Genomic DNA, 21,951 nt, shown 5'->3' on the forward strand with positions numbered 1-21,951 from the left:
AGGCACACACCCTGCTTCCTGCTCACTCCTCTGTCTTGTCAGAGTGCACTGCTGCCAGCTGGATTTCGACAGAAAGACCAGACACAGAAAGCAGCCACCGGCCCGTTTGACCGCGAGCACCTCCTCATGTACCTGGAGAAGGAAGCTTTAGAACAGAAAGACAGGGAAGACTTTGTGCCCTTCACTGGAGAAAAGAAAGGTAAGACCACAGGCAGCATCTGGGAATGTAGGTACTCCTAAGGTATTGTCATGGAAGGTCAAGTAACAGAACTGACCTGAAAGGGGGAAATAAGACCACGAACTGGATTCAGTATTAAAAAGAACTGTGGCTGGTGGATACATGTCTGTGTACACTTGTCCAGACTCACAGACTGTACACCACCAAGAGTGAGCCCTAATGTAAACTGTAGATTTGGGGTGATAATGATGTCAATGTGGGTTCATCAGTTGTAACAAATGTACACTGTACTGTGGGCTGTCATTAGAGAGGAGGGTGTGAGTGTAGGGAAGGGGGAGGTGGGACACAGGAACTCTCTGTACTTTCCTCTGCTAACCTAAAGCTGCTCCAAAAAATAAAGTTTATTAATTAAAAAAAAAAAAAAGAACCATGGCAGAATATGAAGGCTGCAGGTATAGAGAACAAACTAGTGGTTACCAGAGGGGAGAGGGAGGAGAGAAAGGGTGAGACAGAGGTATGGGATTAAGAAACACAAACTACTATGTATAAAATAAGTAAGCAACAAGATCTATTGTACAGCACAGGGAAACATAAACATTCTTTTTAATAACTTTAAATGGAATTAATCTATAAAAATATTGAATCACTGTGTTGTACACCTGAAACTAATATAATATTGTAAATCAACTATACTTCAGTAAAATTTTAAAAAAACACAGACTGTTGTGCAGAGAAATTAAAGATCTGAATAGCAACAACAACAAAAAAGCTACCAGTTCAAAAGAAAGAAAATTGTCATTAGAAAGGTATGAATCTTGCTTCTGAAACACATGCAGGTAACCATAATTTATAAAAATAATCTGCTTGAGTAAGGGGGAAAGAAAAAGGAATATGTAAGCTAATTAACTGAATACTTAGAGTGTAATGGTACTCACATTACTTTTGTAAAAAAAAATCTTAAGCCCCAAAGAAGCAGTTTTGGAAGTGTAAAGTAGCGTCGGGCTTAAAAGAGGGTCTCACGGCATTGGCGTGTTCCTCTTAGCCCGGGGCTTTCCTAGCTGCAGGAGTCTACTCCAGGTCGAGGCGTTGCCTCTATTCCGTTAGATGCTACCATTAGAGGCCAGTGCAGTCAATCATCCGTTCATCCAGCATGTACCAACCACCTCCTGGGTGCAGAGCCCTGTGCCATGTGCTGGGACCACAGGGAATGAGACCCTGCCCTGCCCTCAAGGAGCATGTGGTCCGGCGAGAAACACTCTGATAGATCTGGAAAGGCCTGAGGAATAAGGGGATGTTTCTCCACACAGGGGGTGAGCTCTGAACTAAGACAAGGAAAATCCTCCTCCCTAGCTCCTGACCCTGAGCTCCTCTTTGGAGGAAAAGTGGATACCAGCCACCTGTCCAGGTTCCTCAGCTATAAGCAGTGACTTGGGCCCAAAGATACGACTGGAATCCCTGATAACTTCATAGTAACTACGGTCTTTTTAAAACACAAATCAGATCATGTCAGTTCCCTGCTTAGAATCCCAAATCATTGCCGTGGTCCTCAGAGTCCTGGCAGAGCTCACCTTGCCCACCTCTCTGACTGCATCTCTCCTACCCTCACTAAGCCTGGGCCCCACTGTCCTCCCTTCGTTCCCCAAACTTGTCAAGTTCTTCTCCCATCTCAGGGTCTTCTTCCCTCTGACCCACATCCCTGTTCTTCACCTCCTAAAAGCTCCGGCTTAAATGTCAGGGCCTCCAGCTTTCCCTGACCTCTCTGTCTAAAACAGACCCCATTTATTGCTTTCTTAGCACTGTGACAGAGTTCATCCTTTTGTTTACTTACTTTAGGATTTGTGTGTTTTCCATAGGAGAATGAGATTAACAGTGGGGCTGTGTCTCTCTTGCATCATGGCACAGAAACTGACACAGGGGAGGCACTAGATAAACGTAGATTGGAATAAATGCCATCTCTGAGCTTTTGTGCCGTGGCCACGGGGAGCAGGAGCACCGGCCGCTTGGCTGCTGCCTTCTCTATGCAGCCTCCTGGCTCCGCTGAATCATGCACATCCAATGGCTTGTGCACCACTCATAATGTCATTTTATTAAGAAGGTAAAGTTGGGCACTGACAAACTGGGCAAATAACCGAGGATTGCTGTAGGAATATGGAGCTGTTTCTATGGCAGCACGGTTATTGTTAGACTAATTTAATTGTGAAGGAAAAAATAAATTATAATGTCAGATCTTCAATAAAATCCCAGTTAACATCCAGTATTAGGGTAGTGAAAGAATAATAAGAGGGAAGCTGCTGTCTTCTGTTCTCAGAGCAGTGGTCTGAGGAACAGCTATGGTAATTAATTAATTACCTGGATTAATTAATCTGGATTAGGTATTACCTCCTGATCCAGATTAATCTACAGATGGTTCTTAGGGCGTTAGGAGTACAGGAGCAGTCAGAGTAATAAGTGGGGGTACAGAAGGGGTGCACAGCTGCACCAGGGAGCTTAGGAGAAGGCTGAGAAGCAACACGATTGAGCTAAATGAGCAGAGAGCAAGTTTTCCAGAAAGAGCGGAAGGATCAGAGTGAGGCGTGTGCAGGGCCCCTGGAAGAACAGCGGTGATGCAGGAGCAGCGGCAGGCTGTGGTGAGGGCTTCGGGAGAGGGACTGCCCAGCCTCAGTTCTGAATGCCAGGTGCCCTGGGCCTTCAGGTTGCTGGGCTACATTATTCATTTAGAGCTTGTCGTTCGGTTGGACCCCAGGAATGGATTTGCAGTAGCAATTATCCTGAATACTGATAGCTGGGCCACCTGTGCACCTAGTGTTCAGAGTAATCCTAAATGGTACCAGGAGTTAGGAACTCAGAAACCCGGTTTTGACTCTGGAGCCAAGATCTTGGCACCGGAAAGAAAATGCTTCGGGCTGCAGACGCTACGCAAAAGTCTGGGAGGAGCCTCACTGTCTGAGATGTTACTGATTGATGGATTGATTTGATTTTTTTTTCCTTTTCTATTCTCTGGCTATTTTCCTGTTTTGTTTCCCAGTCTGTTTCCCTTCTTTCTGGGAAATGTGGCAGATTATGTGATGGTCAGTGAGAGAGACCTTGTGGTCAGGATACCCCAGACTGACCACAGCAGTGGTGCCTCTTTGGGGTGCCCAGTTCTGCCTGGCCCCTGTTTATGTATCCAACCATTTGAAGGTCTGGTAAACCAGCAGGAAGTATGTAGCCCTGTAACCAGGGGAGTCTCCTGGAGAGTTTTCATGAGGGAGTACTTGACTTGGGTTATGACCCTTTCCTTTCCCATGAGAGTGGGGATGGCCAGGCTAGCCCGGGAGACCTGGCAAGAGCTTGGGTTCAGATTGTCTGAAGCTGGAGCCAGCTGTCTGTTCTAAGGTGACAAAGAGGAAAAGCAATAGAGGGGTGAGTCTTTAGGGACCTCCAACGATCAAAATGGAAGAGGCCAATTTCAAAGATCATGCCAAGACGTAAGAGCAGCTCCAACAGAGGGAAACCAAGAGTCAAAGCTGGGAGGAATTGGAAAAGAGTGTGAGTAGGTCTGGGGTCTCCTATGGTGGCTCTGTAGTGGCCTGGGTTTACCTTGAGGAGCCACTGCACACGTGGGATGTGGCTTTGTTGGCTTGGCTGGAAGTTAGGAGAAGGTCATGTGCCATCCTCCCAGAACTGTGATCATCAGTCCAGAGGTTTGGGCTGGGGGTGGGGGGGCGCGGTGGTGGTGGTGCTATAGATTTCAGCATATTCAGAAGTGAGTAGGGGGCAAAATAAATGGAATCAGCCTGACAGGATGAAGTGGGAGGTGGTGGCAGAGAGTGCATATTTGGGTAGCACAGTGTGTTGCTGCTCAGAACTCCACATCTCTAAATATGACAACCCTGATGTTTCCTTTTAAGTCAGGCTGACTTTGATGTGCTCTAGAAAGGTGACTGTGTCCCCAGGTCACTACACTAGTCAGGTACCCTAGATATAGCATGCTCGTTGCCTACAATCTCAGTTGGTAGGAGGAAAACTCTAGGAGGGGGATCACCAGTTTGTCTCTCAGGAACCCCTGGGGCTGTTTGGACGCATCTGCCCCCCATATGCAGGATCCAAGGCAAGAATACAAATAGAAGTCCATGTGCCATTTTTATAAATATTTCAAAGCTAACAAACTGTTAAAGTATGTGCTGTCCTCCTACCTAGGCCAATATTCTTGGACTTCCAAGAGTTCCACATAGGGATACGGGTCCATCCTGCACTGCCAACGCCTCAAGCACCATGGCTGACACCCCAGCCTACATATCACATATCCAAGCTTCATCCATACTCACTCACAGACAGCATCCTGTTGGCCCGTGGGTACACACCCCAGCAGTGTGACCTGCCTTCAGGAGGATGGACATGGGGAAGGGACTCATGCAGGCCCTGGAAGCAGGTTCAGGGCTCTTTGGCAGGGAATTGCAGGGCCCCAGGTGCCTGGGGTATAGTCTAGCAGGTGGCCTGTATTCTGGATGGGAATGTCCCTTTGTCCCCGTGACTCCTCCCTCGGTGGGATGCAGGCAGTGAGGAGGGGTGTGCATCCAGAAGAGACCAGAGTCGGGCCCCTCTAGAGCAAAGGGCTCATGGCAGGGCCCCTCTTGCCCAGGTCTAAGGGCAGTGCTGCCCAGGATAGGGAGGTAGGAGCCACTGTTTCCCTCTCTGCCGCCTCAGGTCTCTGTGTTGCAGAATTCAGGATTCCTCCTCTGACCTTCCTTCCTCTTATAGTGGATTATTGATATTGGCATCATCCCAGAAATTAAGGAATCCCAGTTAGATGTGCAGTGGTCTAATGCTTCAGCTCTTAGTGGCCAGAGCTGCACATTCTCTGGTTAGTTCACTTACCCTACAACAAGGCAGCAGCACGCAATGGTTTTTGTTTTTCTTCTGATTTAAAGGGAGAGTCTTTATCCCCAAAGAAAAGCCCATAGAAACTCGTAAAGAAGAAAAAGTGACCCTTGACCCAGAACTGGAAGAAGCTTTGGCCAGCGCCTCCGACACTGAACTCTACGATCTTGCAGGTTAGTCCTCAGCTCTGGGAAACTTTCCTGTCTGGCTCTGTGACCTCCAGATGGGCACTGACCCCCCTGGCAGCAGCCTTTGAGCTCCTGTGTAACTATTGATTGTTACTGTGATACCAGGTTGACTTCAGCCATTAGGCAGCTATAAGGCTGGATGCAGGTGACTTAAACCTCTCTGAGCAAACATTTTGCTGTATCTCAGCTGTAAAATGTAAAATCATATTTCAGCTGTAAAGTACTCCAAATAGTACCTGTCCTACAAAATCCGAGAGTTACTGTGAGAAATCAAAGAGAATAAATATGAAGGAGTATTCAGAACTTAATAAAATCACAGCCCTTATGCTTTCTAAAGAGCTTCACATTTGGCATTTTATCATCACAGAATTTCCGTTTCCATCACAAAATTTCTTGTTCTTCCCGACAGTCACTGTTCAATTTTGATTCTGTTAGCCTAAGCATGGAACAGGACCATTTTACTGTTACATTTCCCCCAGTAAAGTAAATCCATATTCAGCCCAATCTGCTGATTTTTTCTAGTTTTCTTAACAATAGCAACAATATAATAATTATGTGGATTGGTTATATGTGCAGATAGAAAAAAAACCCCAAATAGTACAAAAGAATATGTAATGAAAAGTCTCTCACCCTCGTTCCTAAGTCCCCTCCCATTTCTTACATTTCCTTCGAAAAAGATTCCATGCATGTACCAGCATATTTGTGTACTAATTGGATGAAAATTTGGATTATTAGGGTCATTAGGTCCTCACAGGATAGAGGTGCTTTGAGAAACAGTCCACAGCTTTGGCAAGAATTCTCACATTGTTATTCCATTGGAATATTGGAATATGTAAGTAATAATAATCTCCTTCCTCCCAGGAGAACCAGCTATGCCTTATTCTAATAGCATGCCAACCATCTCAGCTACATTTTCATTCCTTCTGTGATGATATCAGTGGTCATTATTAAGCTCACATATTTGAACCCCTCTCAGAAGTCACTGCAGGAGTTGAGGCACCTGCATCTAACACATAGGAAGTCATTTAACATTTGTAATAGGTAAAGTGTAATTATTATCCCTATTTTACAGATGGGGAAACTGAGCCTCAGAGGCATTTAAAAACTTATCAAGTCATACAGATAGTACATGACAGAGCTTGGATTTAAGCTCTGGCTGACTGCTCCTGACTGCCACTCTAAACCCCTAGACTCGCTGGTTCTGAACATTTGCCCTTTCTCAGCTGTAAGGGCTGCCCCCCCTCCTTCTAAGGTATAGATTACAGTGCATGAGGAGCTCAGGTGCGCCTCTGCCACCTGTTGGCAGACTATTCTGGGATCCTTGCCCAGGCGGCCACCTGTAATTTCTCACCTGGAATTTCCTTAGCAAAGGGAAAGCTGGGCAGTTGCAGTTAGAGTATGCTCAGTGTTGTCACCCCAGTGCTGTCCCCTGCATACTGTACTGCCCCCTGGTGTAAGTTTCATGTAGTACAAGAGACTCAAAAATCTCAGCCTGCTTATCTGACTTTCTATTGTTGACGTCTCTTATTTCCCACCCTGGGATGTTCTAGATGGGAAAAGAACCACTCTTTTTGGTACTGAGAGATGGGAGAGATGGGGAGGCTTACATTGAAAAAGGCCCATGATCTTTCTGCTCTTTGTCTCTGGAAAAACTGCATGCCATAGTCTGTATTATGTTAGATCTTAAACTATCCTTAGACTCAGTCCTACGTTCACATTTTACAGATGAGAAAACATAAGGGATGAATCTACTTAATTAACTAGGACGTCTATGCAGATTTTCAGTGTGGAGCTATGACGAGACCATTGTCCCTCAGACCCTACATGATTCTACACGTATAGATGTAGAAAGACATGTGAAGATTGATAGTGGTCTTGGGAGGAGGGTTTCTTTTTTTTTTTTAAATAAGCTTATTTCATACTATACATGTGTCATGCACTTTGCAAGGCAAGAGGGTCTAGAGACTTATCTTTATGATATGAAGAATTGTTCTTCGAGGGGCAAATTAACAATGTGGACATCTTAACACGCTTTCTCAAACTTAAGGTTTATTCACTGATTATCTTTGCTTTCAGCTGTTCTTGGAGTACACAATTTGCTCAACAATCCCAAGTTTGATGAAGAAACAGCCAGCACGAAAGGCGGCAAAGGGCCTGTGAGAAGTAAGCTGACATGAAATCTGTGGTTTTATGAAACTTGGGAGCCTCTCGGGTGTTGCTGGTAGGAAAGAGGCCTGTTGACTGGGCCCCCTGGGGAGTCCAGAATTCCTTTAGGCTTTGAAGGTGGATTTTGCCAGTTTACCAAGGATCACTGGGCTCTGAGCAGTCAAACCAGGATAGACTAGCCAATACTGGGAGCTCTGTCTGGCAGCGTAACTAGTACCAATCAGTGTGTTTTGCCCAGAACACACTGTCTTGATAGGTCTGTTCAGTCAAAAGAGAAAATTACTGATAAAAAAGGTTGCTTAGTCAGCACAGAATGCAGAGTTTTATGTTCTTTTTTTTTTTTTTAATTTAATTTATTTAATTTATTTATTTATTTATGGCTGTGTTGGGTCTTCGTTTCTGTGCGAGGGCTTTCTCTAGTTGCGGCAAGCAGGGGCCACTCTTCATCGCGGTGCGCGGGCCTCTCACTATCGCGGCCTCTCTTGTTGTGGAGCACAGGCTCCAGACGCGCAGGCTCAGTAGTTGTGGCTCACGGGCCCAGTTGCTCCGTGGCATGTGGGATCTTCCCAGACCAGGGCTCGAACCCGTGTCCCCTGCACTGGCAGGCAGACTCTCAACCACTGCGCCACCAGGGAAGCCTCGTTTTATGTTCTTAATGATGTTTTAATTAACTATAGTATCAGATAAGTTTCCTACTCTATTCGAGTGCCTTTTTGTCTCAGTAACGGATGTTTGTCATTAGAATTTGAATACCCGCTTCCCCCGGAGAGCGTGAAAGACACACTGGCATGGACTTGCTGGCACAGAATGTACCAGACCGTTATCTTCTATGTCACCATTTTCTGGAGAAACGTACAATTCATTAGACTCTCTCACTCATTCGTCAGTCATTTACTAAATACCTGCTGTTTCAGGAATGTTCTAGGCTTAGGTACAAAGGTAAAAAAGATGGTCCCTGCCCAAAGGAACTTATCTGTCCGTGGGAGGGACGGATCAGTAATGAGGTAATTTTAGTACAGTGTGATCCAGGTGCTATGAAAACTCACAGAAGATCACAGCTTTTCTTAGATTAAGTATATTTTATTCTCTTTGATGGTGATTTGGGCAATGCTTTCTAGTCTCAGCAGTATATTTATCAGTCGCTGTTTATACTGGGTAATTTACCCAATGAACAATATTCCTTTTATTTACCTTCTGTTTTCTTACGCATACAGATGAAAAGTGTTCATCCTTTTAATTTCAGTATCAAAGGATAACATTCTGACAACATGTTTGTTATTAAAAGTCTGGTGCATAACCTTCTGGGCTTTTATACATACACATACACACACATATCATTAACTTTTTAAAATACTTCATTTTTTTAGAGCAATTTTGTGTTCATGGCAAAATTGAGAGAAAGGCACAGAGATTTCCCATATACCCCCTGACCCTCCACATGCACAGCCTCCCCCATTATCAACATCCTGCACAGAGTGGTACAGTTGTTACAATTGATGAACTTACATTGATGCATCGTTATCACCGAGTCCATAGTTTACATTAGGGCTCACTCTTGGAGTTGTACATTCTCTGGGTTTGGACAAATGTACAATGACATATTTCCACCATTACAGTATCAGGCAGAGTAGTTTCACTGCCCTAAAATTCCTCTGTGCTCTGCCTATTTACTTCTCCTTCCCCACTAACCTCTGGCAACCCCTGATCTTTTAACTGTCTCCATCATTTTGCCTTTTGCAGAATGTCATATAGTTGGAATCATACAGTATGTAGCCTATTCAGACTGGCTTCTTTTACTTAATAATCTGCATTTAAGGTTGCTCTGTGTCTTTTCATGGCTTCATAGATCATTTATTTTTTTTATTGAGATATAGTTGATGTACAATATTGCATGTTACAGGTGTACAACATAGTGATTTGCAATTTTTAAAGGTTATACTCCATTTATAGTTATTATAAAATATTGGCTGTATTCCCTGTGTTGTATAATATATCCCTATAGTTTATTTATTTGTACTTCTTAATCCCCTACCCCTGTCTTGCCCCTCCCTGCTTCCCTCTCCCCACTGGTAACCACTAGTTTGTTCTCTGTATCTGTGAGTCTGTCCTTTTTGTTACACTGACTAATTTGTTTTATTTTTTAGATTCCACATATAAGTGACATCATACAGGATTTGTCTTTCTCTGTCTGACTTATTTCACTTAACATAATACCCTCCAAGTTCATCCATGTTGTTGTAAATGGTAAAATGTCATTCTTTATTATGACTGAGTAGTATTCCATATATATTATCCATTCATCTGTTGATGTACACTTAGGTTGCTTCCATATCTTGGCAGTTGTAAATAATGCTGCTATGAACATTGGGGTGCATGTATCTTTTCAAGTTAGTGTTTTTGTTTTTCTCAGACATATACCCAGTAGTGGAATTGCTGAGTCATATGGTAGAGATAGATCATTTCTTTTTAATGCTGAATAGTATTCTGTTATCTGGATATACCACAGTTTATTTATCAATTCAACTACTGAAGGACATCTTGGTTGCTTCCAAATTTTGGAAATGATGAATAAAACTGCTATAAATGTCTGTGTTCAGGTTTTAGACATAAATTTCCTGCTCCTTTGGGTAAATGTCAAGGAGCCGGATTGCTGGATCTTACGGCAAGATGTTTGGTTTTGTAAGAAACCACAAAACTGTCTTCCAAAATGGCTGTACCCTTTTGGATTCCCAGCAGCAAAGAATGAGAGTTCCTGTTGCTCCACATCCTCACCAGCATTTGGTTTTGCCAGTGTTCCAGATTTTGGGCATTCTAATAGGTGTGTAGTGGTATCTCATTATTTTAATTTGCATTTCCCTGACAAATATGATGTGGAACATCTTTTCATATGCATATTTGTCATTTGTATATCTTCTTTGGTGAGATATCTGTTAAGTTCTTTGGCCCATTTTAAAAATCAGGTTGTTTTCTTATTGTTGAGTTTCAAGAGTTCTTTGTATATATTGGATAAGTCCTTTATCAGATGTGTCTTTTTTTCTGATTTTTTTTTTTTAATGAAAGATTTTTAAAAATTCTATAGTGCTTTACAAATTTCAAAAGTTTCATACACACGATTTCAAATAATCCCATAATAACTCTTTTTTTCCCTCTACCCCTATATTGCCCCTCCCCTCTTCCCTCTCCCTACTGGTAACAACTAGTCTGTTCGCTATATCTGTGAGTCTATCAGATATTCTTTTGCAAACATTTTCTCCCAGTCTGTGGTTCATCTCCTCATTCTCTTGAGAGTATTTTTCGCAGAGTGGAAATTTTTTATTTTAATGCAATCCAGGTTATCAATTCTTCCTTTCATGGATTATGCCTTTGAGGCTGTGTCTAAAAATTCATCTCCAAACCCAAGGTCATCTAGATTTTATCCTATGTTATCTATCTATCTCATAGTTTTACATTTTATATTTAGGTCTGTGATCCATTTTGAGTTAATTTTTGTGAAGGGTGTAAGGTCTGTGCCTAGATTCACTTTTTTTTTTTCATGTGGATGTCCAGTTGTTCCAGCACCATTTGTTGAAAGACTATTTTTTTCTCCACTGTATTACCTTTGCTCCTTTGTCAAAGATCAATTGACTATATTTATGTGGGTCTATTTATGGATTCGCTACTCTGTTCCATTGATCTATTTGTATATTTTCACCAATACCACACTGTCTTGCTTTCTATAGCTTTAAGTCTTGAAGTTGGATAGTGTCAGTTCTCTAATTTTGTTCTTCTCTTTCAATATTGTGTTGGCTATTCTGAGTATTTTGCCTCTCTATAGAAACTTCAGAATCCTTTTTTTTTTTTTTTTTGATATCTACAAAATAACTTTCTGGGATTTTGATTGGGATTGCATTGAATCTATAGGTCAATTTGGGAAGAACTGACATCTTGACAATATTGAATCTTTCTATCCATGGAATATCTCTCCATTTAGTTCTTCTTTGATTTCTTTCAGTACAGGTCTGTAGTTTTCTTCATGCAGATTTTATATATATATAGTTAGATTTATACCTAAGTATTTCATTTTTCATTAACATTTTTTTCAAGTTGTGATTCTCTTATCAGTACCTGTAGGTTTACCTCATTCTTTTAATGAATAGATAGCATCGTATTATGTGATTATGCTATAACTTGTTTAACATTTTTGCATTGATGGACATTTGTTTATCATGTTTTGCTGTCACAAGTAACGTGTCAGTGAACATCCATGAATATATATCTTCATATATTCATGCTACTTTTTCTGTAGATTAGACTTTTAGATATAGAATTGCTGGGTCATAAAGTATCCACATTTTATATTTTAATAGATAATGCCGGGCTTCCCTGGTGGCACAGTGGTTAAGAATCCGCCTGCCAATGCAGGGGACACGGGTTCGAGCCCTGGCCCGGGCAGATCCCACATGCCGCGGAGCAACTAAGCCCGTGTGCCACAACTACTGAAGCCTGCATGCCGTGCTCTGCAATGAGAAGCCACTGCAATGAGAAGCCCGCGCACCGCAACGAAGACCCAACGCGGCCAAAGATAAAAATAAATAAATGAAAAAACAAAAAAAGATAATACCAAGTTACTCTTCCAGAAAATTTGTACCAGTTTACATTCCCACCAACAATGTATGAGGATGCTTTTTCCTCTACATTGTTGCCAACTCTGAATATTATCTTTTTACATTTTTTGGCTAATCAAATGGTATCTCATTTTTAAATTTCAGAGTTTAATTACTTATTATATGTTTTGGTTGACTGATAGAGATTCCTCTGATCATTAGTTGTTCATTTTCAATTGGGTTGTCTTATTGACTTGTCGGAGCTCTTTGTATATTGGGATATGAACCCTTTGTATGTTACATATATTGCAAACATTTTCTGTTAACTGCTTTTGAGAATTCTTCCATTCTTCTTTTCTATTCCTTTCTCTTCCCATACCATCCTCAAAATTAAAGCTCCAAAATGGAACTCAGAGGAGGGTGGGCCAGGAGAGGATTAAGGTTTGGGAGATAAAGAGACTCATTTTTTTGCATCTTAGATTCTTTGATTTGGTTATTATAGTCTGAAAGAGGTCCATATGGAGCAGCAGTAACTACCCACGGATATTCTTTTGGGTGTTGGAGTTTGCTGTTAGGGCCTCCTGCACTTTTGGCCCCATGGAGCATCAGCCACTGAGACTTCTCATTGCAGGTGAAAAACACCAACCTTTGAGGCTGTAACTCAGAACCATACCATTCCTGTGCTTGCTTAGTTGAGAGTAAGCTTACTGTCATTGATATCGGAGTATTATTGGAATCAGAGCATATGAAAGGAAGGTCATTTTGGGGGACGTCATCTCTGATTTTTATGGGAGAGCCCTTACATTTTATTTTTAAAGTTAAAACTTGTGTCTTAGATGTGGTCAAAGGTGAAAAGGTCAAGCCAGTATTTGAGGAACCACCCAATCCCACAAATGTGGAAGTAAGTCTGCAGCAGATGAAAGCCAATGACCCCAGCCTGCAAGAAGTCAACCTCAACAACATTAAGGTATTTCATTACGATTGTTGTCCATTGAGGTCAGAAAACTTACTGGAGATGACTGATTGCCTGTTTTACACCTGTTCAAAATTCTGTGTACTCACTGGATTTTGAGGCACAATATCCTATTTGAAAGAAATGGGTTTTAAAAAAAGAGTGATTCCTAGAATTCTTTGAAAAGAATCACAGTACTTGTGTTATACACAGTGTATTAGTTATCTACTGCTGAGTAACAAATTACTCCAAAACAACAAACAGTTATTATTTCACATAATTTCTGAGTGTCAGGAATCTGGGAGTGACTGGGCTGCGTTGTTGTGGCTCAGGCTCTCAAATGAGGCTATAGTTAAGCTGTCAGCCACAGCTGCACTTGTGTGAAGGCTTGACGAGGGCACAGAAATCCATTTCCAAGATGGCGCAGTCATGTGGCTGTTGGCAGGAGGCCCCAGTTTCTCAGAACGTGGATCTCTCAATAGGGCTGCCTGAGTGTCCTCACATCATGACAACTGGCTTCCCCCAGAGCAAGTGATCCAAAAGAAAAAAAGAGAGACTAAGCTGGAAGCCACAGTGCCTTTTAGGACCTATTCTCTGAAGTCATACACTGTCACTTCTGCTTTGACCATAAGTCATGTCACTCTCAAAGGGAGGGTAAGATGTGTGTGTGTGTGTGTGTGTGTGTGTGTGTGTGTGTGTGAGAGAGAGAGAGAGAGCACTGCCTGACATCTTTTTTGCTCATTCTTTTTGGGCCAATTTCTAGCATTTAATAATATTAACTGATTTTTATTAAGTACTCGCTATGTGCCATATCCTTTGCTAAATACTTGAAATTCATTATCTCATTGAATCCTTAGTGGGACTTAAAGAGGTTCAGTTGCCCACAGTCACAGAGCTGGCCTGTAGTGCTCTGTGAACTCACATTAGCCTCTAGCTGTGCCCCGTATAGTCTGCCTCCCCAGTGCCCAGTACTAGGCTAAGTGCTGTGGAAGAGGAAGTAAGAGTCACGCGGTATTCATTCTGAAGAACTTAAATTACGAGAAAAACACTAAGCGAATAATTACAACATGATGTGGTCAGCCCCCACATGTGGAATTGCGGGTAAGGAAAATTTTGATCCTGCCTAGGAGAGCCAATAAACCAAGGAGGTGATAATTCTGCTGGGTCTTGAAGGCTGAGTAGGAATTAGAGCAAAGGATAAAGGAATTTCTAGGCAAAAGGAAAAGCATATCTAAAGGTATGGACGAAAGAAAGACCATGGGATGGTAAAAGAATGGCAAGCAGGTCAGTCTGACTAAAATATAGAGAATGAAAGAAGAGAAGAGGAAAGTGTGCTGTATGCATAATTTGGACAGTAGGGTAAACAGAGGTGATGCCAGAATGTCACATTGTGTTAGATTCCCTTATTGGACACTAAGTGGTGCTATTTGGCTTAGGATAGGTTGGTTGCTAGAGAATGGGTGATGAATGTCTTTTAGAGAGGCTAACGTCTAAACATACAAGGTATTTAAAAGCTGTTGGTCCTTAGCTTGGGGTGAAGGTGCTGCAGAATGATTCATCAAGGATCTGTGTCTTCCTCATCTTAGAACATTCCAATTCCAACCCTGAAGGAATTTGCAAAGGCTCTGGAGACCAATACTCACGTGAAAAAGTTCAGCCTGGCCGCAACCCGCAGCAATGACCCTGTGGCGATTGTGAGTAAAATTCTTAGAAATATAACATGAAAATATTTAATTCATTAGAAGCTACTTTTAATTTGTTTTATCAATTAACAATGTTCAGATCGGGTAAATTTATTTTTTGTATAGTTAATAAACAAAATTAGTTATAATGAGACAGTAAAACAAGAACCCAACTGTCAGGCACCTTGAATTCACTAGAATTTTGTTAGCACTACACTTTTTGGAGAAAGAAACAAGATTAGATTTGGTATTTAGCTAAATAAATATTTAGATTTTGTTCTGCGCTTAGTACAAATTTTCTGAAACGTTTGTATCTACAGTAACATTCTGTCCCAGTAAATGGATATTATAAGACACCCCCCCCAAAGCCTACAGGAACTCGGCCCATATAAAAAATGTTAACATATATTTCATTTTAATCTTTGAAATGGATTAATGTGTCTCAAAAATATTTTAAACAACCAAATCTTGAAACATTTTTTGTTTGATACTGTTAACCAGAATATGAAAAAAATAAAATAAACAACCAAAAGCCCTATTCCTTCTATGCACTTTAGATAATTCAGGTAAATAAGGAAGCCCCTGGACCCAAGTAAATACTACTGCCATTGCCATCATCAGTGTTAACCCTCCTAATAATAGCTCCCATTTCTTGAGCAATTAGTAAATGCCAGTGCTGATCTCTGTGCTTTACTCGCATCATCTCACCTAATCCTCACTATAATACAGTGAGGTATATACTGTTATTAGTTCCCACTCTAACAAATGAGCAATTTGAGGCTCCGAAAGGTTAAGTAACTTTTCCAAAGTAACACAACCAGCAAGTGGCAGAGTCAGGATTCACAACCAGGTCTTTCTTGTTCCACAACCAGGATGCCTAACCACCAAGCTATGTGATATTTACATACTCACTGTCGTACATTTGCTAAACTATGGCAGTTGTCAGAAGCCTGAGCATCAGGCTACATCAGTGGTTCTACAGCATCTGATTCTCAGCACTTGAATTAAGCTAGAAAAACGAAAGTTTTCTTGACTTGATGATGCGATTTAAAGTAACATGTCTTTTGGAAGATCTAAAAGAGCATTAGGGACTTCCCTGGTGGCGCAGTGGTTAAGAATCCGCCTGCCAACGCAGGGGACACGGGTTCGATCCCTGGTCCGGGAAGATTGCACGTGCCGCGGAGCAACTAAGCCTGTGTGCCACAACTACTGAGCCTGTGCTCTAGAGCCCGCGAGCCACAACTACTGAGCCCACGTGCGGCAACTACTGAAGCCTGCGCGCCTAGAGCCCATGCTTCGCAGCAGGAGAAGCCACCGCAATGAGAAGCCCGTGCACTGCAACAAAGAGTAGCCCCTGCTCGCTGCAACTAGAGAAAAGCCCGTGTGCAGCAATGAAGACCCAACGCAGCCAAAAATAAGTTAAAAAAAAAAAGCATTAAAAACGGACAACATGAAAGTAATGACTACCCATCACAGTGTTGGCACAGAGTAGATATTTGAAAAATACTTGTTAAATGAGTGAATGAACATGCCCTCCAACCTCTCAGCATTAGACAATATTTCCATGATGACGATAGCAAATTTGAATTAAGCGCTCATGTAAAAGAGGCGCTAAGCTACAGAACTGATGTTTTCACCAGCAATTCTTACATATCTAAATTTGTAGGTTGAAAGCAGTTTTGAATTTGAAACCTATCATTAAAATAGCAAAAGAGCAGAACTAGATTATTGGTAAGGTGAATTTAGCAATTTAAGGGTTCTTATCTGTGTATGATTTTGTGTTATAATCTCTGCCCTTTAGTAGGCTTGTTTTCAATAAAGCAAAAATATTCACAGTACATTTTGTAAGTAAGTAACTAAAGGGATAAATAAATGATTTGTCGTTTCTGTTTAATATATTATTTACAGTAAAATGGCAGGGATGCAAATAGTGTATAGTTCATTGTCAGCACTACTAGTAAGCAGTCTAACTTCTACTCTAAGTCAAATAGATAACTTGCTAAATGGACTAAATAAATTTCAAATATAATAATCTCTTTGTTACTGTTTTTAATCCAACAACTATGTATTGAATGTATGCCATGTGACAAGCAAACCATACAACTGCAAGGAAAAACTATTATCCTTGAGGGTGTGAAAAGAAAAGCCTCTTTCAGCCTTATGCCTGGATGGCTTCACATGGTCCAGCCCGCACCTGGCTGAACCCAAGGTAGTTCCCCTTTCAGCTGTGCTATAGTCAGGAAAGAACTTTTCTGTAGGTTGTAATTTGGTTGGTTACCCCACAGGCAACAGAGATATTCAGACTGTGATTATGGCTGAACTTGCTGTTGAGAACTTGCTGTTGTCTCAACTTGCTGTTGAGAATTACAAATCAGCATTAAAGCAAGAGCTTCGAGAGACTTTTCTATGTAAGGTTCAGAAACAGATTCAACAAAGTACTTGTGGGATTATTGTGAATATAGGCCAGCTATGTGTATGTGAGATGACATTATCCCCATTTTACAGATGTGGCAACTGAGGCTCAGAGTTTGAGTAATTTAACTAAGATTACCCAGCATGTGGCCAAGCCAGGAAGCAAACTTAAGTGACCTGTAATCAAATTCAGTTTGCCATGCTCCAAGCACTTCCATATAATCACACCTATAGCAGGGAGTATTAATGAAACTTGCCACAGTAATGAATGCCGATGTAGAGAAAAGGCCCAAATATGTAAAAAAATGCTATTACGTATTATTAACAGATATGCCACATAAAAATCAGAAGTTTCGGACAGCACTGTCCAATAGGAATAAAATGAGAACCACAAATGTAAGCCACATGTGTAACTAAATTTTCCAGTAACCACATTAAAAAAAAAACAAAAAAAAAACGGTGAAATTAAACTTAATAATGTATTTTATTTAAACCACCATATCCAAAATATCATCATTTCAAAATGTAATGTGAAGATGTAATGAGGTCTTTTACAGTATTTTTCCATACTACATCTTTGAAATCCAATGCATGTTTTACATTTACAGCACATCTTGATTTAGAACAGACGCTTTTTAAGGGCTTCATAGCCACCTGTGTCCTATGCCTACCACTGGGATGGTACAGGTTTGGACAGTGCGGGAAACTGCTTTTCCGGGCAATTCTATAAAGTACTGAAAGCAAAACCTTCTCTTTAAAAATGTATTTCTACTCTAATTATTTATGTAACCTTTAAGAAATCTAGTCTTTGTTTTACTAATGTTATTATCCCCAGCACGTGTAATAGATGCTCAAATATTCGCTGAACTGTGGTGAACCTGGGCCTACAGCCCAGGGTTATGTTTGGCTGGATCTCTCTTCCCTGTTTTGTTCAATATGTGAAAAGTGTTTTCTCAAGTTTAAAAGAAATTGGCAGGATCATGGCTACTTGCCAAGAGGTCCTGCAACTTTTTTACAAAGGCCTAATTGCTCTGACATTTTGTTAGTCTAGAAATAGAAGTAAATCCCAAAGCTTGGAGCGTCCATAAGGAAAGGCTTGATGCATTCCCTTCTGGGACTCTAATTAAAATGCATACACTTAATTCTAACTAAAGACCTAGCACTGAATAAATGCACTTTAGTTTACATGGTGTACAATAACATCAGTCCAAATCCTTGAGCTTCCTGGTAGTTCAAGCAACTGCTTGACTAATACACAGGATTGATTATTCTTCTAGTCCAGTGATTGTCAACTCAGGGTGATTGTGCCCTCCAGGAACATTTGGCAGTGTCTGGAGATATTTTGGGTTGTCATGACTGGGAGGGGTACCGTTGGCATTTCGTGGGTCTCAGAGACTGCTAAACCTCCTACAATACACAGGACAACCTCCCACAACAAAGAATTATCCAGCTTCATGTCAGTAGACCCGAGGTTGGAAACCCTGTTCTTGTCCCAATTTGGATTCCTTCTCCTCTTCCTTCTTCTTGTCTTTTCTGCCATAAAAGCAGTTAAAATAGTTCAGAAGTTCCTTGTTCTACTCCCCAGAGCAATCACTGTTAGCAGTTTGTTTTTCATTCTTCTCATTGTCTGTATGACTTTAATTAAAGTGGTTTTCAATCCTTGCTGAACATTAGTCACCTGGAGAGCTTTTCAAAAATGCAGTTGTAAATCAACTACACTTCAATAACAAAAACCAAAACAAAACAAAAAAACAACTGTCCAGGCCACAGCCTGAGATTCTGATTTAATTCATCTGGGGTGGGGCCCAAGCACTGCTATATTTTTTAAAGCTTCCAGGTCATTCTAATATGCAACCAGGGTAGAAAAGCACTAATATACATGCACTTATATTTTTGATTTCTTATCTTAGACAATTTTTGATTCTCCATTAGAAAAGATGAGGGCAGTTCTGTACTCACTCTCCCTTCTATTCCTCCTTCCTTTTCTACCTCTGAGTTGTAGTTATTCTATCATTTCACACATTTGAGCTTTATACATTTTATGTCATTATATTCTGTTATGTACATAGGTTGACTCCAAAAAAATTAAAACATCACCAGCATTTACAATTATCTGGCTGTATAAATATATAAATCTCTGTTCTCATGGGCCTTAAAATCTGGTGACTAATGGCAGTCTGATTCTTGTTCCTTTGTGAGTAAATTTTTCTTGCTAAAAACTTTTAGGACTCTCTCTTTTCTCCTGGAGTTCTGAAATTTCACCTGTATGTGCCCACATATGAGTCTTTTATTTAGTCTGCTGAGCATCCAGCAGGTTCTTTCAAATAAAAACTTGAAGCTTTCTTCAACTCTGGGAAATTTTTCCCTATTATTTTATAGTTTCTTCCTTTCTGTTGTCTTTTTTTTTTTTTTGTGGTCCTTCTGAAACTCCAATAAGATGAATGTTGAGCTTCTGGATCTTTCCCTCCATACCTCCTAACATTTCTCTTGTATTTTCTCTTTGTCTTTCACTCTACATTTTTTAAAACATCCTCAGTTCCGTGTTCTAGATCACCAACTTGCTCTTCAGCAATGATCATTTTATAATTCTAAATGCCCATTGCTTTTTTTTTTTTTTAATTTTATTTATTTATTTATTTATGGCTGTGTTGGTTCTTCGTTTCTGTGCGAGGGCTTTCTCTAGTTGCGGCAAGCGGGGGCCACTCTTCATCGCGGTGCACGGGCCTCTCACTGTTGCGGCCTCTCTTGTTTCGGAGCACAGGCTCCAGATGCGCAGGCTCAGTAGTTGTGGCTCATGGGCCTAGTTGCTCCGCGGCATGTGGGATCTTCCCAGACCAGGGCTCGAACCCGTGTCCCCTGCATTGGCAGGCAGATTCTCAACCACTGCGCCACCAGGGAAGCCCTGCCCATTGCTTTTTAAAATTTCAATGTAGTACAGATTTTCAAAACTTTTTCTTGTTCTTTGTCCTCTTTTTTAAAATATATGTAATAGCCAGTCTTTATTTATTTTATGGCTACAATGTTTTTTCTTTCTCCTTTTTCTTTTCTTTTTTTTTGAAGTAGGGCAGGGTGCAGAGAGACTATAACAATTAGAAGTTTTACATATTTCTGTTTTCTGAATAATCTCTGTCCCTGTATGGCATGTTCTCCTGTTTGGTCAACTTGGCTTTTCTCTTTCATGGTGTTGGTTTTCCTAATATGTCTAGTAATCATTGGTTGCCTGGTCATATTTCCAAATAGAGAACAAAACGGATTTGTGTAAACCGGGACTATTTCCTCTCCTGTTATGTCGATCTGGTTCACCAACAGATCTCTCCCTTATAAGGGAAGCCCCTTTATGTTTCTCCATTTGTTACCAACTGACAGGCCACATATTTTATTTATTAATTATTGACTCTGCCTCTCCTACTCAAATATAAGCTCCCTAGAACAGGGATTTTTGTTTTTTCTACTGCTAGCATACAGTAGAAGCCTGATAAATAGTCTTTTTTGGTTGAATGAGTGAGTGCAGGCAGGTGAATTGATTGGCGGCCTTCCCTGCAGTGTGTGCATGAGAAGCTGGCAGGCAACCAGGGAGTCCTCTGCAAGTGCTCCAGTTAGTAGGGCTTCACTCTGCAAGGGATACATTTCAGTATACTTCCTTCCTGGGCAATTGCCGCCTCTCCTCTCCCTTCTCCGACACAGTATCTGGTGGAAGATCTGGAGGTGCCTCAGTTTCTGCACTGCTTCTCTCTTGGGACCTAGCACCCTCACTAGAGCCTCTTCCTGGGAGATTTCTCACTGATGGTTATGCAGGCAGTCGCTCTTTTTCAGGGAAGCCACAGGGAGGGATGGTGTGCTCGCCACCTGCTCTAGCTGATCCACCTGTTCCTAAGGTAGCTCTTTAATGAGACGCCCTAATCAGCTCTTACCTCTGGCATCTCAGGCAATTTTGTACTAATTTCTCCACCAATCTTTCTGTTTTCTGTGTTTTAGCAATTCTTCAAGATAATGGCCCTCTTTTTTTATTTTCTCGCACTGTGAGAGTTCCAGCCACTTAAAAATTATATCTTTTCTTCATGACAGTGGGAAACTTTGGGAATAAAGGGAGCAGACAGGTTCATGTGTACAGTCTGCTGTCTTGAACTGGAAGGAGTCTTTAGCGGTTCTGCCACTGAGTGTTGATTTTGTTCCAAAAGTTATCTTTGAAAAATCCTGATTTGTGATGACCTGAAGTAGTGCCCAAATGCTAGTCAATGATAAAAAATTTTTATCCATTCATAGTAAAAGGGAAATAATTCTGAGACTGTGTCGTTTCTACACTTTTCCTAATGTTAAAATGCCTTTTCTCAAAAAAAGAAAAAAATTGACAATGATAACAGATGGTAGTGAGGTTTTTTTTTAATGTCCTTACTTAATAAAACAAAGTTGTTAATTCTATGTCAGTTTTTTTTTTTTTAAGTTTTGCATGTATATGAAATTCGTAAGTCTGGACTGCTGAACTGAACTATCTTTTTGCATTTTTTAATTATTATCTTTGTTACTTGGAGGTGAAAGTATGATTTAACTAAGGTTTTCTTTAAGTACTGTAAAAAATATGTATTTAATGTGGGGGTGGGAAGCTTAGTAAATAAATCTTCAGAAACCCTAATGGTTATTTTCTTTTTCACATAACAAGGCTTTTGCAGATATGCTAAAAGTAAACAAGACCTTGAAAAGTCTAAACATAGAATCCAATTTTATCACTGGTACTGGGATCCTGGCCCTTGTAGAGGCACTCAAAGAAAATGACACCTTGACAGAGATCAAGATCGACAACCAGGTCAGTTAACGCACAGGGTACATGTGAAAGGGAGGAATACCACAATGGAGGGAGTTAAAAGACAAAGTTCTGTGACTCAGTTTGATGTTCTGGCTTTCTGGTAAATTATGACAGCTTCCAGCATGTGGA

At 41.0% G+C, this 21,951-nt stretch overlaps 1 protein-coding gene across 3 annotated transcripts in view; it reads left to right on the top strand.

Moving 5' to 3' along the window:
* TMOD2 (tropomodulin 2) overlaps nucleotides 1-21,951 on the top strand; it is a 44,511-nt gene that overhangs the window by 15,154 nt on the left and 7,406 nt on the right. For all 3 annotated transcript variants that reach the window (XM_082448060.1, XM_082448062.1, XM_082448061.1), the window contains 6 exons: nucleotides 43-199; nucleotides 5,089-5,211; nucleotides 7,303-7,389; nucleotides 12,812-12,942; nucleotides 14,514-14,621; nucleotides 21,679-21,822. In XM_082448060.1, coding sequence (XP_082304186.1) covers nucleotides 43-199; nucleotides 5,089-5,211; nucleotides 7,303-7,389; nucleotides 12,812-12,942; nucleotides 14,514-14,621; nucleotides 21,679-21,822 — 750 coding nt within the window. The remainder of the gene's footprint in view (nucleotides 1-42; nucleotides 200-5,088; nucleotides 5,212-7,302; nucleotides 7,390-12,811; nucleotides 12,943-14,513; nucleotides 14,622-21,678; nucleotides 21,823-21,951) is intronic.

Source organism: Balaenoptera physalus (genome assembly GCF_965194825.1).
Source record: "Balaenoptera physalus genome assembly, chromosome: 2".
NCBI lineage: Eukaryota > Metazoa > Chordata > Mammalia > Artiodactyla > Balaenopteridae > Balaenoptera > Balaenoptera physalus.